This window comes from Muscardinus avellanarius (genome assembly GCF_963383645.1).
Source record: "Muscardinus avellanarius genome assembly, chromosome: 7".
In the NCBI taxonomy this organism is placed as follows: Eukaryota; Metazoa; Chordata; class Mammalia; order Rodentia; family Gliridae; genus Muscardinus; species Muscardinus avellanarius.
Genome location: NC_137793.1, coordinates 115,875,326 through 115,893,955, shown reverse-complemented (window position 1 = coordinate 115,893,955; position 18,630 = coordinate 115,875,326). Strand labels below are relative to the sequence as shown.

General features: G+C 47.0%; 1 protein-coding gene across 1 annotated transcript; it reads left to right on the top strand.

The window, feature by feature from the left end:
* Nucleotides 1–1,396: 1,396 nt before the first annotated feature.
* TIPRL (TOR signaling pathway regulator) lies at nucleotides 1,397–17,680 on the top strand (the record flags this gene model as incomplete). Its single annotated transcript, XM_080698797.1, has 7 exons — nucleotides 1,397–1,515; nucleotides 9,180–9,359; nucleotides 9,980–10,079; nucleotides 12,648–12,779; nucleotides 13,066–13,161; nucleotides 16,085–16,147; nucleotides 17,540–17,680. The coding sequence occupies exons 1-7, from the start codon at nucleotides 1,412–1,414 to the stop codon at nucleotides 17,678–17,680; spliced, it is 816 nt and encodes a 271-aa protein (XP_080554923.1). The 5' UTR covers nucleotides 1,397–1,411.
* Between the last annotated feature and the right edge of the window lie 950 nt (nucleotides 17,681–18,630).

The window sequence follows — 18,630 nt, the reverse complement described above, 5'->3', positions numbered from 1 at the left end:
TTATTGGGAGTAATGATGAGAACGCAGGCTGGGCGGCGTTGCGACCACTGGGGAGTCCGGATTTGAACCAGGCAGCCTTTTTTGGTGTTTATCTGCTGAAGTTCCTCTCCAAGAGCCTGTGCAGGTATTTTCCAACTCAAGATACGTGTTGAAGAGCCTACTTGCCAAAGCCTCAGCCTTTCTTCCTTTCTTCGGCTTGGTCTGGTAGATCTCCTGTGACAGCAATAGCCCCCTGGGGTTTTTCTTTTAATGTGAGTCACTGAGCTCACGGTGGTGGGGTGTGTCCAGGCCCACAGCTGACCCGTGTGCATGGCCTTCTGCTCTGCTCACCAGACCTAGAAACCAGGACATCTCACCTGAGGCAACTGCGGCCTGAGATACTTAGGTGTGTCCCAAGATGGTCGGGCTTTGCCCAAGATGCACACGACTGCGTGGCAAAGGTGGCTTTGGCGCCAGGTCTCCAGTGCCCCTTCCACGGCACCTGTGGCCTAGGTGGCAGCAGACCATGAGAAGTCTTGAAATTTAGGATGAAACTTTAATTTTTTTTGTGCTGGAGATTGAGCCAAGGGACATTCCATCTCTGGGCTACTCACCGAGCCCTTTTTTAAAATTTATTTATTTATTTTTTGCGGTACTGGGGATGGAGCCCAGAGACATTCTAGCTCCGCGATCCAACCCCGGCCGTATTTTTTTATTCTTCATTTTGAAACAAGGTCTCAGAGAGTTGCAAGGGGCATCGCTAAGGGTTAGGAACCGCGATGCTCCTGTCTCAGCCTCCCGAATGCTGGGATGACAAGCGCGCCACCACGCCCGGCTTTTTATATTTTGGTTTTGAATCCGGGTCTTGCTAATCTGCGGAGGCTGGCTTCAAATTTGGGATCCTCCTGTCTCTGCCTCTGCAGTACGGGCATTACAGGTGTGCACCTCGGCGCCAGGCTAAGGAAACTGGATAATGGCCACTGCCGAATCACGCAAGTGCTGGATAGCCTAAACCTACGTGTTTACTGTGTTCTGGTGTCAAAAGAAAAAGGCCGGGCGCTTCCCCCCACCGCGACCCCCTAACACAAGGCTCACCCTACCTAAGGAACCGCGTCGCGGGGAGCCGCCTCCGCCGCGCGCGAGGGCCTCTGGGCTGACGTCACCGGAAGAGCCCGGGCGGCGGGCCCTCGGCCACACCCCGCGCGGAGCCCCGCCCCCGGCGTCGCTCTCACCCGCTTCCGGCGCGCCGTGACGTAAGACGTGGCTCGCGCGGCGCCGGCAACTGTCCCGGAAGCGAAAGGCGAGGGGCGGGGCCGGGCGGAGGGCGGGGCGGGAGGGCGGGCCCGCGTGGGAACGGCGCGCCGCGGGCCGCAGACCGGCCGCCGCTCCGTCTGCCGCCTGCTCCGCGGCCCGGGCGGGCTCGGCCGCGGCCATGATGATCCACGGCTTCCAGAGCAGCCACCGCGACTTCTCCTTCGGGCCCTGGAAGCTGACGGCCTCCAAGACCCACATCATGAAGTCGGCGGACGTGGAGAAGTGAGGCCGCGGGCGCGGGCGGGGCCGGCGGGAGGCAGGCCCGCCGCAGCCTGGCCCGCTCCGGGCGGCCCCTGGGCCTGAGGCCGGGCCGCCGAGGGACAGCCTCGGGCGCGGCCCGGGGTCCCCGATCCTGTGGGGGGCGCGGGCGCGGGGTGCGGCAGTCACCGCGCCCGGTTAGCGTCGGCCGACCGCTCCGCGGGCTCCCGGGCCGCGCGCCTCCCTGGGTGGCAGCGACCTGTGTGTGCGCGCGTGTGCGTGTGCGTGTGCGTGACCTGTGTGTGCGTGACCTGTGTGTGCGCGCGTGTGCGTGACCTGTGTGTGTGTGTGTGTGCGCGCGCGCGCGTGGCCGTGACCTGTGTGCGTGTGTGTGTGTGTGTGCGTGACCTGTGTGTGCGCGCGTGTGCGTGTGCGTGTGCGTGACCTGTGTGTGCGCGCGTGTGCGTGTGCGCGACCTGTGTGTGCGCGCGTGTGCGTGTGTGTGTGTGTGCGCGCGCGCGCGTGGCCGTGACCTGTGTGCGTGTGCGTGTGTGTGATGACGGAGGTGAAAGGTCTCGACCTTCTAGCAGGCCAGGTGCTGCACCAGGGCCGTGAGATAGGGATGGGGAACGCGGCCTGCGCTGGCGTTCAGCGTTCGCGGGAAGATGGTTTCAGCAGAGCTTGCGTAGCTGCTGAGGATGAAGGTGTCCACCCGGGGCGACAAAGCACCGGGAAATTGGGGTGCCCGAACGGAGTCTTAGGTAAAGTCCGGCGAGTGTGAGTGTGGAAGCCAGCGGTCCAGGCTGCGGGAGGCTGGGGCAGTTCTCCGTGAAGTTTGGCGCGTTCGGGAGAGCCAGAGCTGCCGTGTTTGGGAGCGCTCTTTCCACGTGATTGGCGCGGGTGGGCTCCGCAGAAGTGGACATGCTCTAGGTATTTTCGTGCCAGGCTAAGTTTTGAATCTCATTTGGCAACCAGATAGAAGTTTATCCAGATGTTTCTCCTGACCCGTGGTGTCTCTGAGGGATTTCTTTGGTGATGTAGGAGGAGAATGCATTTGGAGGGCCACGGGGCTGGGAAGGAGACCAGTAAGTGGGGGGCTTTCGAAGATTAACTCCCTGCGAGCGGTGGCCGGTTGCTGTGAGTAGATAGACACAGGGAGGGCTTAGACTGACGGCAAGACTGCTGGCGTGGGCTGTTGCTGTAGTGCGTCCTCGCTGAACAGTCCGAAGCGCAGGAGTAGCAGTTTGGGTCTGAGCTGTGGATGTAAGAAGGATGAGTTGAGTTTGTTAAAATGTGGGGTGTGTGGGTCCTGATTAGTGGGACTTTGATGTGTTTACCTGGAGCTCAAGAAAGGGGATGTCTCTTGGTGGGGAATTGACAGGTAATGGTTGGCACCTGGAGCCTTGGGGGCAATGAAGGCCACCTAGTGGTCAGCCAGAGGAGGTGGTCAGCCAGAGGCACTTGCAGGGAGCAGTTGCACGTTGAGATTCAGGCAGAGGGAAGTGGCCATCACACCAGACCGAGTCACTCCGAATGTTTTCTCCTCACATAACTCTGAGTCGTCGCTGACTATGAGATAATGTATGTGTGGTACACGTTAAGGGAATCAATTCCACATCTGTAATCTCCTAATCTATCATTTCTGCCTGAATGTACTTAATTCCCCCCCTTTTTTTTTTTGTCACAAAAAGAGGCATGCCCTCACCCTTTCTAAAATTTTCACTGATTCCTCTCCCTAGGGTGTAAAAACCTCTAGGGCACTAAATAAACCATTAAGATAAATGCCTGCTCTAGGAGGTTTCCTTTAATGGATCCTGTCTTCCTGGCTGATAACTTGTTAAAAGTGAATCATGAGCTGGGCGCTGTGGCGCACACTTGTAATCCCAGCTTTCGGGAGGGAGGCTGAGCCAGGAGGATCATGGTTCACAGACAGCCTCAGCTACCTACTTAGTGAGGCCCTTTGCCACTCAGTGAGACCCTGTTTCAAAATAAAGAATACAAATTAGGTCTGGGGGTGTGGCTTAGAGGTAGAATGCCCCTGGGTTCCATCTCCAGCAACCCCCACCCCCGCCATAAAAAGAATCCTGAGCCGAGCGAGATGGCACATGCATGTGACTCTAGAACTCAAGAGGCTGAGACAGGATCAAAAAGGTTTGCCACCAGCTTCAGCAACTTAATGAGGCCTCTGAAACTTATCTAGATTGTTTAAAAGAAAGTGGGGGGCTGAGGGTGCAGTTCAGAGGTAAAGTGCTCTGGGCTCAGTCCCCAGTAATCTGCCCTGCCCGCCCCCCAAAGCTGAGGCATGATCTTAGACATGGGGTATTTGGTGGGACTGAGCCATAGTGGCAGTTCAGGGTTGCACAGTAGTAACCTAGCTAGGCCTTGTTTCCAAATGAAAATGAAATGGGTCTGAGGATGTAGCTCAGAGGGAGAATACCCGTGGGTTCAGCCCCCAGGACCACAAAAAAGAGGGTGACATTTGGGTCTGTGTTTAAGACACTTTGAATTTAGAATGTTTGAAACAACATAGCCTAGTAATAGTGATTCTTTTACATATCTAACTGGAGTATAAGACTACCTGATTTTTCTAGATAAACTTGATAAAACTCAGAGAATCACATTATTATTTCATATTTGGGTATACATTATTCAGTAAAGTAGTAAAAACATTTTATGGAATTTTTTTTTTTTCTTTTTGCGGGTCTGGGGATGGAACCCAGGGGCATACGACTTCATGCTACATCCCCTGCCCTATTTTTACTTTTTATTTTGAAATAGAGTCTCATTAAATTGTGGAGGGCCTCACTAAGTGGTTGAGGCTATCTGTGAACCGGGATCCTCCAGTCTTAGCCTCCGGAATGCTGGGATTACAAGCGTGCACCACCATGTCCAGCTTTGGGATCTTCTTGAAATGAAATATATATGTCATTATCTTATTTATGTACCAGTATTGGGAATGACCTAGGAAGATTTGAGAAAGCTCTGATTATTATATTTCAAAAATTGGGTGAGGGGCAAATCTGTGAAAGACTTGGTCTTGGTTTCGGTCAGGAAGCAAACAGCTATTGAAACTTAGATTGACTTAGCTAAAAGTAATTAGCAAGTCCATAGGAGAGGGGAGCTAGGGCTTCCTCATCCTCATTCTAAAGACAGTTGACATAATTGGGTAATCTTGCTAGGATGGGAGGAGGGAGTCGACCTTCACCAGGATCTTTGTGAAAGGAGACACCTTGGTGGGGGAGGAACCTTACAGGGTCTTTTACATGAACAAGAAACTTCTTTAAATCTTCAGCAAGAGTCCGGGCTAATGTATTTATCCTTAGCTTAGGACAAGAACCCGTGGTTTTTTCTGTTTTTGTGGGGTTTTTTTGTGTGTGTGTGGTTTGAAGGAAATTGTGTCTGGGACCCTAACAGGGGTCCCCGGGGACAGTTTCCCAAAACCATAACGTTCTCAAACCATAACAATTTAATCTCTAAAATATTTAATATTTTCTTTCTCCTAATAACAAAAAATACATTTTGTAGTTGGATGTGGTCACACATGCCTCTAATGCAGTACTTGGGAGGCTGAGACTAGAGGATCTCAGGTTTGCAGCCACACCTCCTTAGGCCTTCCACAACTTAGATCTTGTTTCACATAAAAGTAAAATAGAGCCGGGCATGGTGGCACACGGGAGGCTGAGGCAAGAGGATAGTGCAGGTTCGAAGCCAGCCTTAGCTGGCTTAAGAGACCCTGTCTCCAAATAAAATATAAAATAGGTCTGGGAGTGTAGCCCAGAGGTAGAGGGCCCCTGGGTTCCATCCCCAGTACCACCAAAAAAAAAAAAAGTAAAATAGAGCTGGGGTGTAGCTTAGAGGTAGATACTCCTGGGTTCAATTTCTAGAAAGACACACACACACACACACACACACACACACACACACACACACACCTGTGTGATGTGTCTAATTAGACATTTAAAAAGAATGTTTTTTAAATTAGGTGTGATGGCACACACTTGTGATCCCAGCATTCGGGAGGCTGAGATAGGATTGTGGTTCATGGCCAGCCTCAGCTACTACTTAGTGAGGCCCTTTGCAACTCAGTGAGACCCTGTTTCAAAATGAAGAATAAAAGGCTGGGCGAGGTGGTGCATGCTTGTAACACCAGCATTTGGGAGGCAGAGATCGGAGGATTCAGTTCGCGGACAGCCTCAGCTACTTAGCAGGGTTCTTCACAACTCAGTGAGACCTTGTTTCAAAAAATAAAATCCTAAAAAATAAGACTGGGGGTGTAGCTCAGAGGTACAGTGCTCCTGGGTCCCATCCCCAGTACTGCCAAAAAAAAAAAAAAAAAAAAAAAAAAAAGAAAAGAAAAGAAAAAAGTGAAACAAAATAAAGAATTTAAAAAATCTTGGGGGAGTAGCTTGGAGTTAGAATGGCCCTGGATTCCATCCCCAGTTCTGGGAGAAAAAAAAATTAGAATGTTATTGTGGACTTGGGATATGTGTGGATTCTTTGTTGATTTTATGTGAGAATATATCTTTTATTATGGTATTATTTTACCTTACCTAGTAATTATAGCAATTTAGCTGTTCATAACTCCAGAAGTCTTCAAAAGGAAATGGAAGCCTTCTGATTTGCAGACATAGCTCATATAGCACCCGCACCACATCTCGGTCTTTATTCAGCTTCCCTTAGACTTCGCCGATCGCACCTTACAGTGATATTGGAGATAAAGGGGGAACGTTCTCTACAGTCTCTGCCGTAGTAAATGGCCATTTATTTTCCATATTCTCCTTTTACTCATTATGTCTGCTTTTTTTTTTCCCCACTGTACTAGGGATTGAACCCAGGAACATTCTACCTCTGAGCTACACCCCCAGCCCGATATTATTATTATTATTATTATTCTTTATTTTGAAACGGTCTCATTAAGTAGCTGAGGCTGGCAGCGAACCTGGGATCCTCCTGTCTCAGTCTCCCGAGTACTGGGATTACAAGAGTATGCCCCATTCCCAGCTTCGTTATGCATTTTTAAAAAGTATGTTTGTTTGGTTTTCTGTAGGTACCTACATTTCCCCCAGTGTTTGTGTTACTGATTCAGCACGAGCCAGGAAAACCTGACTTTGTAGTAACCAGGATGTTATCCAACTGTGTATTGCTTGCTTTATTTTAAATATTAGTGAACAGTCATCAGAAAATAGTCTTATGTTCTTTTAAAAACCACAGTAAAGTCTAGAGCATTTGCGAACGTGAGAGGTTTTCAAGGGGAGTGAAATGAACGCGGTGCACAGAGTGGCTGGAGAGTAGACTTGCGGGACCTTTGTGCTTGTTGTGCTTTTGGACCACAGGAAATGGAGACATGGCTGGCCTGCCGTGGTGAGAACTCAACACGGCCTGTAAGCATGTACATACAGGAATAATCGCAGACACTCACACACCGGGGCTGTGTCTGGCCGCAGCAACTGTAGGCCCTCCAGTGCCGTGTCCGCCCTGCTTTGCTGTTTCTCCTTCCCTGGCTGTATGATGCGTCACCTTCCCTCCTCTCTGCCCCGTGGCTTCTGCCATGTTTCTTGGCCTTGTGCTTCATTGGGCTGTAATCAGATTTTCAAAAAGAAAGAACCCAAGTAAGTTAATGGGCATTATTCAATTAATTATAAACACGTTGGGCAGAGTTCCCAGGTTAAGATTGAGGAGTCAGCTTGTACCTGATTACCTTTGGTTAAGATGTTGAACTTTAGCCGGGCGTGGTGGTGCACACTTGTCATCCCAGCGTTTGGGAGGCTGAGACAGGAAGATTGCCGTTTGTGGCCAGCCTCAGCTTAGTGAGACCCTTTGCAGCTCAGTGAGACCCTGTTTCACAATAAAGAATAAAAAATAGGGCTGAGGGTGGAGCTCAGAGGTAGAATGCCCCTGGGTTCCATCCCCAGTACCGCCAAAAAAAAAAAAAAAAAAAGTTGAGCTTTAATCCCTGAACGTCTGGGTTATAGCCAAGGTGATAGGAACATAAATACGGAAACGTAAACACACACAGCTACTTCTCAGAAGTGACTGACTAGCTGCCACACACAACTCTGCAGGGCTGGGGGCACATGTCATGGTAGAGCACGTGTGTAGCATGCACAAGGCTGGGTCAGTGCTGCAAACCCCACCTTGGGACAAGAAGTGGGAACTCAGCCGGCTTACCTACTTACTTTCTTTCTCTCCATTTCTTTCTTTTTTTTTTTTTTCTTTCTTGTACTGAGTGAACCCAGAGTGATTCTACCTCGAAACTGTACTGCTGTACCTTTTCCATTTTGGTTTTGAGACAGGGTCTTGCTGGGTTGCTGAGAGCCTCATTAAGTTGTGGAGGCTGGTTTTGAACCTGCGATCCTTCTGTCTCAGCCTCTCAAATACTGAGATTATAGCATTCTACCTCTCAACTGTACCTTCAGCCCTTTTTCAGTTTTGTTTTGAAACAGGGTCTCCCTAGGTTGTTGAGAGTCTCACTAAATTGTGAAGGCTGGTCTTGAACCTGCATTCCTCCTGTCTCAACCTCCCAAATACTGGGATTATAGCCATGTCCAGCTTACCTCCAGCTTTCTTTCTTTCTTTCTTTCTTTTTTTTTTTTTTTTTTTGGTGGTACTGGGGTTCCTGGAAGCCCTTCTACCTCCGGGCTACACTCCCAGACCTATTTTATATTTTTGAAACAGGGTCTCTTACGCCAGCGCGGCTGGCTTCCAACCTGCGCGATCCTCCTGTCTCCGCCTCCCAAGCGCGGGGATGACAAGCGTGCCCACCGCGCCCGGTTTACCTCCAGCTTTCTAAGGGCCAGTGTAACTGTGAGTTGGAGAGCCCATGCTCCCTTTATATTTTTTATTTTTGCAGGTCTGGGGATGGAACCCAGGGGCATTCTACCTCTGAGCTATACCCCCTGCCCTATTTTTATTCTTTATTTTGAAACCGGGTCTCACTGAGTTGCAGAGGACCTCACCAAGTAGCTGAGGCTGTCCGCGAACCGTGATCCTCCGGTCTCAGCCTGGGATGACAAGCGTGCCCGCCCATGCTCCCTTTAAAGGGAGCAGCTTCTACTCAGTTGAGTCAGTTGGTGCCAGGTGTCGATGAAGGTCCAACCAATGTTGCTTAGGACAGTTTTTTTTTTTTAATTAGAAATCCAGATTAAAAATCTCTTAAATTTTTGTTGGCAACCATTTGAAATATTTTTTTAAAAAAAAGCCAGCAGTGTTCAGCTCAGTGAAACACGTCTTTGGATTACTGATAAGTGATCTTGGCTTTTTAGTACCCGATGGAACTTCTCTAATGATGTTGCCCACACGAGGCTGCATGTTAGGAAAAGCCTTGGAGTGAGCATTTCGTGGCCCCGCAACCCTGGATTAGCCACTAGAGCGGAGGGTCTCCTAGCTCAGAGCAGCTGTGCGGCTCAAACTTAATTCGAGATCACCTGCCCCAGCCTGGCCCCTGGCCTCCTGTTGCCTTTCTTGGCGTTTCGCCTCGCTTCTCACTAGCTGACGTTGCGTGTTCGTGTGCCTGTTTACGTCTCTTAGCTCACCCCCAGTGCCGTAGAGAACGGACGCTGAGACCATTGTATGGATTGACCAATTCGTCACGTCTGTTAAATCGGTTGTTCCGTAGGGAGAGTTGTGTGTGGCGAGGAGGAAGCCAGCGTGCCAGTGATCTAAACATCCGCCCCCTTTGCTTGATGTAGGCTGGCGGATGAGCTGCACATGCCGTCTCTCCCTGAAATGATGTTTGGAGACAATGTCTTAAGAATCCAGCATGGCTCTGGCTTTGGGATTGAGTTCAACGCCACGGATGCGTTAAGATGTGTGAACAACTACCAAGGAATGCTTAAAGTGGCCTGCGCCGAGGAGTGGCAGGAAAGCAGGTGAGAGTCAGGCAGCCACGGGCTGGACCACAAGAAGAGCTGAAAAATACTGGATACATGTGGCAGTTATTAGAATGGAGGGCGAGGATTATTGTCGATTTCGTTTTCCTCAGCCATACGTGGAGGATAACGACCCCACTGTGCGAAGCCTGTCATCTGAAGCACAGTGGAGCTGAGCCAAGCAGTGTTACCTTGTAAAGCTCTAGTGCCCCTCAGTCAGGGCGGCACGCTGTACCTGATGCACCTGTGTCTGAGGAGAATATTTACTTGTAATTTGCATTGAATATTTGTGGAGCATCAAGACCAAGGAGAAATGGATCTTCTTTGATAAACAAATGAGCCATGATTTGCTTTATGCCTGATATGTACCAGGTGCCTTGGAGGACACAGAGAAGTTATGAGCCTTTAAGTCATGGCTTCAGGCATTTTACTGACTGCTTGGAAAGACTGCAGCAGCACATGACAAGTCAAATAGCAGTAAATGTGCAGAAAAACTGAGAAAGGTCCTGTACTAGTTTGTCATGACGAGTATGTAGAGAGTGTAACTTGATGTGAGGTGTGCCTACAGATAATGTGTATCTGCGTCACTAAACCTAATCCCTCTCATTTTGGTGTACAAGGACGGAGGGAGAACACTCCAAAGAAGTTATTAAACCCTATGATTGGACCTATACAACAGATTATAAAGGAACTTTACTTGGAGAATCTCTTAAGCTAAAGGTAAATCTTAACTTTTTGCTTTTAAAGAGTCATTAGTTGGCTGGATGAGATGGTGCAGGCCTATAATCTTAGTACTTGGGAAGCTGAGATGGGAGGATCCCAAATTCGAGGTCAGCCTTAGCAACTTGTGGAGATGCTAAGCAATTTAGTGAGAACTGGTTTTAAAAATAAAAATAGCCGGGCGTGGTGGGCACGCTTGTCATCCAGCATTCGGGAGGCTGAGACTGGAGGATCGCAGTTCGCGGACAGCCTCAGCTACTTAGTAAGGCCCTCCGCAACTTAGTGAGACCCTGTTTCAAAAATAAAGAATAAAAAATAGGGCAGAGGATGTAGCTTGGAGGTTGAATGCCCCTGGGTTCCATCCCCAAACCCACAAAAGATAAATAAATAACTAAAGATAAAAGCTGGGCGTGGTGGTATAAGCTTGTAATCCCAGTACTTGGGAGGCTGAGACAGAGGATTTTAGGTTCGCGGACAGCCTCAACAACTTGTGAGGCCCTTAGCAACTTGAGAAGCCTTCTTCCAAAAAGCAAGAATAAAATAGGGGTAGGGGTGTAGCTCCAAGATGGAATGCCCCTGGGGGTTCCATTCCCAGTACCCTCCCCCAAAATAAATAAATAAAACATAAATAAAAATAAGGTGTGTGTACCCCTGTAATCCTAGTACTTGGGAAGCTTGAGACAGGAGGATCATAGGTTTGAGGCTAGCTTCAGCAAGTAGTGAGACTCTCAAACTAGCAAGACCCTGTTTCAAAATAAAAATGAATAAAATAGGGCTGGGGGTGTAGCTTGGAGTAGAATGCCTCTGGGTTAAGAAACTAAAATAAAAAATTAAAACAAGATTATCACTGTGTCATGAGAATTTACGAAAGGAAGACAAGTCAAGAGGAATAGTTATAGAAATACAGCGGCAAAGGGTCACCTGCAGGTGACTGTGGAGGGACGATGGGCATTTTTTTTAACCTCTTTTCTCCTTACATCACCTAATATTCCCGTAAGCCCTCTCCCATCTCCCATCTATGCACTTTCTTTCTTTCTTTTTTTTTTTTTTGTGGTGCTAGGGATGGAACCCAGGGCTTTCTACTCCCAAGCTACACCCCCAGCCCTATTTTTTATTCTTTATTTTGAAACAGGGTCTCACTGAGCTGCAAAGGGCCTCACTAAGTAGCTGAGGCCGGCCTCGAACCACGATCCTCCTGTCTCAGCCTCCTGAATACTGGGATCACAAGTGTGCGCCACCATGCCCGGCTCTTCTATGCAGTTCTTTCCTTTATAATTTTTTTCTAATGCTTATCTAGTTATGGGACATGATTCTTCATCTCATAGTTCTGTCCCAGACGACCTAGTTGTGATTGTTTCGTAAAACACAATAGTGGCCATTTATTAAATATATGTAGTTAGACAATTATTTTTGTGTTTATGGCACATCATGACAAATAGAAAAGTTGAACATTGGCCAGGCGTGCGTGCGGCACGCTTGTAATCCCAGCACTTGGGAGGCGGAGACAGGAGGATCCAGGAGGGCTCCAGTGTCTTAGTGAGGCCTCCATAACTTAGTGAGACCTGGTTTCAAAATAAAGAATAAAAAGTAGGGCTGGAGGTGTAGTGTCGAGGTAGAATAGAGCCTCTGGGTTCTATTCCCAGTACTGCTAATTGAAAAACAACTGAACACTTTATGGTGAAATTGGATGCAGTAGAAGATGGTGTCGCGAGTCATACGTTGAGGCTGCCATCACGAGCCACTGGTGTAGTGAGCTGCTGACGCCACCTTCCCAGGGCTTGTGCTGCCTATGTTAAATTGTGTGTGTGTCTGTGAATCACGGATAGAAGCTGCCAGCATGGCCGAGGCCGCTTGCATTCCAGGAGTCACACTCAGTTTTTGCCTCATTGTTTAAAGCAGGTTCTGAGGAGTTAGGCTGGAAATCAAAGATAGAGAACATTCTAGTGGAAAAATGTTTCTAAGTTTCAAATGAACTTTAGAAGTATGCTTTCACAGTACAAAATTGCTTTTTAAGTTCTGTGATCATTGTAGTTCTTTTTTTTTGTGGTACTGAGTGTAGGGCCCAGGGGCTTTTCTACCTCTGGGCTATACTCCCAGACCTTTTTTTCTTTTTTTTTTGTGTGGTACTGGGGATGGAACCCAGAGGCCTTCTACTTCTGGGCTGCACTCTCAGACCTATTTTATATATTTTTTGGAAACAGGGTCTCACTAAGTTGCTGAGAGCCTCACTAAGTAGCTGAGGCTGGCTTCGAACCGTGTGATCTTCCTGTCTCCGCCTCCCAAGGGCGAGGATTACAAGCGTGCGCCACGCCGGCTTCTTCCTTAGATTTTTTAAAAATGCATTTCTTTAGCTGGGTGAGGTGGCATCTCACTATTTGGGAGGCTGAAACAGGAGGGTCGCAGGTTCAAAGACAGTCTCAGCAATTTAGCGAGGCTTCAGCAACCTAGTGAGAGCCTGTTTCCAAAAAAAAAAAAAATTGGAGTGCAGTTTGAAGGTAGAATGCCTCTGGGTTCAGTCCCGAGTACCAAAAAAAAAAAAAATGCATTTCTTTAATTATTTTCTTTCAGGTTATACCAACAACTGACCATATTGATACAGAAAAATTAAAAGCAAGAGAACAGATTAAATTCTTTGAAGAAGTCCTGCTGTTTGAGGATGAACTTCATGATCATGGTGTTTCAAGTCTCAGTGTGAAAATCGTGAGTACTGCGGTGGTTGTTGGACATTTCTTCCACTTTAGCCCTGGGGCTACTGCCCCGCGCCGACGACTGTCGCCGAGCGATGCTGGAATGTGGCGGGTTAGGTGCATTAACTGAGTGCATTTGTGCTTACATATTTTTAACTTGTAGTGATGGGTTTATTGGGATGTAACATCACTGTAAGTCAAGGGGCACCTGTACTAATTTAGCCTTCTCTAGATATTAAAAAATTGTTTTAGCAAAGTAATATGTAATTTCTATTAAAATATTAATATGCTTTTTTCAGAGAGTAATGCCTTCTAGCTTTTTCCTCTTGTTGCGGTTTTTCTTGAGAATCGACGGGGTGCTTATCAGAATGAACGACACGAGGCTTTACCACGAGGTACCTGTCTCCTGAATGAATGCGCTCGTTGACCCTGGGCCTGCATCGACGCTGGCGCTGGCTCTTTGCTTTGAGTGTTGTAGGCGCCCTCTTGACTGTGCACTGCCAGTCTTGCCATCTTTTGCAGAGGTTCTGGTGGCTGAGCGCGTTTCCTGCGGCCCTGGGTGGCGTGGGGAGCCCGTGGTGCTCTGCGTGCTTTCCTGTGTGCCCGGTCTGCTTGAGCTGCCTTCACTCTGGCTCTGTTTCTGGTACCTTGCCAGAAACAGGTGTTGTCCTGGGCTTAGGGATCGCAGTCAGATGGCCTCTTGCCAGTGTCTCCATGATTCCGTTGATAGTTATTCTAGTTTGAGAGTTTGGTGTTCAGTCTAGAGTAAGTGTGAGAGTACAGGTTTTGTTCTTTTAATAAATGTTGGTGGGAGAGCTTAAATTGAATCACGGAAATCTTCCAGTAGCCTCATAGCAGTCTGTCCTTTCTGAATGAGTTTTTAACTTCAGATGGGTAAATGACGCAGAGCAAGGAATTAAAGAAGAGGCCACTGGTGTTACTGAGGAGTTCTGATAGCAGCCCAGTGAAATCTGTGCTCTTACTGTGTTTCAGGTAAAGGAAGCTACGTTGCTCACCAGCTTGCACAGCAGGGACTTAGCTCGGGGTGGGAGCACCTTGGTGTTTTCCACCTTGGTGTTTTCCTAGGTCCTTCCCTGAGGCACTTCTTTTTCCTTCAAATAGCAAGTTTAATGCGATGGACCTTTTTCCTTTTTTTTTTTTTTAAACTGGAGACAAAATAGTACATTTTTCCTCCCAGAAAGAGTATTGCTTTGTATTCCCTGTACTTGGTGGGCTGAGACAGGAGGGTCTCAGGGTCAAGGTTAGCTGGTAACTTTGCAAGACCCTGTTTCAAAATAAAAAGGTTGAACGTGTAGCTGGGAGGTTGAATGTTCTCCTCCTCAATGTCTAGTACCACAAAAAACAGAACAAATAAACAAAAACTATTTTCACTTAATCATATTGAATTTTTGCTAAAATATTTTATGTAATAACAAATACTAATTAGGTGATTGTTTAGAGTTGTATATACATGAACATTCATAGCAAGTGTTGTTTATAATATATTAGCAAAACGTAAGGCGCTTAGTGCTCATTAAATAGGCATTGATGGGATTTTTTACTTCATAGCAATATAGTAGAAAAATATCCAGCTATTGATATTGATGGCAGCCAGGCGTGGTGGCGCATGCTTGTAATTCTAGCATTTGGGAGGCAGAGACAGGAGGATCTGGGTTTGTGGCCAGCCTCAGCTATCTAGTGAGGCTTTTTGCGACTCAGTGAGACCGTTTCAAAATAAATAAAAGAGGTAGAAGGCCCATGGGTTCAATCCCTAGTACTGCAAACAAAACAAAACAAAACCTGATGACAGAGAATCATAGTAAACTAATTTGGGAATATATCCATTTTAATGTTGATTTTTTTTTTTTTTTTTTTGTGGTGGTACTGTGGTTCCTGGAAAACCTATCTCTGGGCTACACTCCCAGACCTATTTTTTTTTAATATATATATTTTTATTTGGAAACAGGGTCTCAAGCCAGCGAGGCTGGCTTTGAATCTGCGCGATCCTCCAGTCTCTGCCTCCCAAGCGTGGGGATTACAAGCGTGTGCCATCACGCCCAGCCTAATGTTGAATTTTTAAATGAGTTTGAATCTAAGATTTTGTGTAGATATTTCTAAATGAAAGATAATGTTATTGGTAGGACCTGTGGTTGCTGATGGTAATCATGCTTCTGTATTTGGTGTGTGTGTGTGTGTGTGTGTGTGTGTGTGTGTGTGTGTGTGTGAGACTGGGGATTGAACCCAGGAACATCTACCTCCAACCTACATTCCAGCCCTTTTATTTATTTATTTTTTTGTTGTTTTGAAATAGGGTCTCTGTAGGCTGCTGAGAGACTTGCTGCATTGCTGAGGCTGGCCTCAAACTTGTGATCCTCAAACTGTCTCAGCCTCCTAAGCACTGGAATTATAGGTGTGTGCCGCCACACCTGGCTTGTAGCTGATTTGATTTATTTTACAGTGAGCATTAATTTATTTTTATTGACGCAAATGATTGAAGCCTTAAAGGAGTATGATTTTGAAAAGTGTTTATTAAGAAGCAAATTGTAAGCTGAACGTGGTGGCGCACGCTTGTAATCCCAGCATTTGGGAGGCTGAGACAGGAGGATAGTGGTTTGCGGACAGCCTCATCTACTTAGGGAGGCCCTTGGCAACTTAGTGAGACCCTGTTTCAAAATAAATAACAAAAAATAGGTCTGGGGGTATAGGTTGGAGGTAGAATGCCCCTGGGTGCTATCCCCAGTACTGCAAAAAAAAAAAAAAGAAGAAGCAAACTGTAATTAAATTGCTCTTCTTCAACCTAACTTTAAAATTTTTAAATGGGACAAAGTGGGCACAGAAAAGGTGATTTTAAGTAAGGAGTTTGGCAGGTATTTTGTAAAAATGGGAGGGAATGAAAAATTTTAAAGTGTGTTTGTGGAACATAAAGGGAGGCAGTTATGTAGGTGAATGATAATAGTTTAAGGAAAAGATTTAGTTCCAAACTTAAAGTAGGCAATATTAAAATCGCGTATATCTCTAACTCACACACATATATTTCTAAATAACACCTTTGTGTTTCTTTTACATGGTAGTTATTAAGTATCTTTACGTGTGTGTGTGTGTGTGTGTGTGTGTGTGTGTGTGTGTGGTATTACTGGGAATTCTTGAGAGTTGTTGGTGAGAGTTAAAGGAGTCACCTCTGTGGAACAGGATGTTCTCATAGAGCTCACTCTCCTTTACAGCTTGCTCTAAAATGCGGACAATTTGTTTAATTATTAGAAAGGATTTTGTAGGCCAATATAAATAAATTTATTGCAACTTTCACATTTTTAAATATAGGCCGACAAGAGCTACATGTTACGGGAATATACATCACGGGAGAGCAGAGTTGCTGATTTAATGGTAAGTATAGAAATTAAGCTTTAATGTTTTAAGTACGGTATCTTCCCTCACCCCACCCATATACCTAAGTTCACATCTTTATTTAAAAAAAATTTTTTTTTGGGGGGCAATACTTAGGGTTGAACTTAGGAGCATTCTAACTCCGAACTCCACCCTCAGTCCTATTTTTTATTCTTTATTTTGAAACAGTCTCACTGAGTTGCGCAGGGCCTCACTAAGTAGCCGAGGCTGTCTGTGAACCTGCCACCCTCCTATCTCAGCCTCCCAGGTGCTGGGATGACACGCGTGGCCCCCACGCCCGGCTCTGAGGCTGGCCTTGAACCTGCCACCTCCTGTCTCAGCCTCCCAGGAATTGGGCTGATGAGCGTGGCCCCCGAGCCTGGCTGCCTAAGTTCACATCTTTTTTTTTTTTTTTGGTGGTACTGGGGGTGGAACCCAGAGGCTTTCTACCTCCGGGCTACACTCCCAGACCTATTTTATATTTTATTTGGAAACAGGGTCTCACTAAGTTGCTGAGAGCCTCACTCAGTAGCTGAGGCTGGCTTCCAACCTGTGCGATCCTCCTGTCTCAGCCTCCCAAGCGCGGGGATGACAAGCGTGCCCACCACGCCCGGCTTCAAGTTCCCATCTTTAAATCCACTCATCCACAGCGCTGTGTGGGGTAATCTCACTGGAGCAGAATGTTTCTGAGTTTGCCTCAAATCTAAGAACGTTTGGAGCTGTGAGATGTTAGCCATCGTTGGGCATTTTATCTGGAGAAGCGAGCCCCGAGGCGTGACGCGCCACAGCGCCTGCGGCGTGGAGGCCGGGCTGCCGCCGGCACCCTGACGTTCTTTCAGCTCCTGCCGCTCTGGATTTCCTCTCCACTGAGACTTTGTTCTTTCAGAAATGTGGAATTCTGTACCATGACTTGTTTGGGGATAGTTTTCCTTTCCTTTTGCTCCTCTGGGGATTATGAGTTGCTTAAAAAGTAATACTTTTCTATAAACTGGGCGTTCTTTTTTCCCCTTTAGCACTTCTGTCCTGGATATAGCCCTGGGAGGCTGGGGCTGGAAAAGTACTTGGATTCTGCCGTAGACTATGGGTTGGGCTTAGCTGAAGACAGGCTTCAGGTTACCACAGTACTGGAACCAGGGGACTGAATTGGGGTGTATGAAGTTCTTAGGACATTTACGGTAGTATTATAAATTACACCAGCCTGTGTGATGATCATGAATTGTTCAGGAACAGGAAATGTGGGTTACTTTTAGGAGTACACAGTGATGTTCCTTATACTATATATTAGACCTGATTTGAAATGGATGTGCTTTGTGAATGTTTGAATCAAAACATTTTCAGAAAGTGGTAGTGCAGTAACTGAGTATGTACTAACATGGTTTATGTAATTCCTAGCATGTCCCACCGTCTCTCTTCACGGAACCTAATGAAATATCACAGTACTTACCAATAAAGGAGGCGGTCTATGAAAAGCTGCTCTTCCCGGAAAGGATTGATGCGAACCCTTCAGACGCAGACAGCGCGGCTGTGGAATAGCAGGTGCTCCGTTTGCACGCACGGCGGAACCCGACTGGCCTGGTTACTCACGGGGGACTTTTATTATGAGATTAACTGCCTTGTTTATGTGCAGATCTTCTGTAGCCTTAAAGGAAAACAAATAATAAAGGATTGTTGTAGGCAGGTTCCACTGAACTGTCTGTACTATGTTCACATCCATACTCCAGATTTGTATGTTCTGCAGTTAAATTTGGGTTTCTGAACGAGCACGGAGTTGGAGCTGGGCGTCGGTGATGTGTCCGTTCTTGTGAGTGGGGCATGCTCTGCGGCCCGTGAAGCACATCCTCACCCCAGGAGGCGAGCCGAATGCGCGGCCTCCGCGGGCGCCTCCTTGCGCACGGTGACGCTGGCTCTCCACCGCGGGCTTGCTGGTTTTGCGTGCTTCTGGAAAATTGTGACCTGCCACCTAGGAAACATCGCAGAGCTGAATCATCCTCACCCACAGAAAATGTAAAATGTATTCGCCACCTAATTTTAAAATACCTTTGAGATTTAAAGAAAGTTTTAGATAGAAGACCAAAAATAAGCCCGCCAAAACAAAACCCCTAGTGCTGTGGAGAAGTGGCGCTGTGTGCGGGTGGAAAGGTGAGCGGCCGGTGGGTTCCCACGCCCTCCTGCATCTGCCCATCTGCGCCTCCCGGAAGACGACCGCTGCACACCTTATATCCTTTCCTGCCTTTTTAAGGTTGTCTTCATAAAGTGGAGAGCTACATTTAAGCGTCAAGTAAGAAATTGCTTGAAATGAATTTTTAAAATTTTTAAAGGCTAAAGGGAAAATCACCTCTTTTGTTCTGACTTGAAATAACCGTACCTGTTTCCACTAGATGGAAAAGCTGTTAAATAAGAATATTTAATTGAAAGTACTAGTAACACTTTTCAGGTGTTAGCCTGAGATACATTTTGTGAAAACATACACCTGGGTATTCATT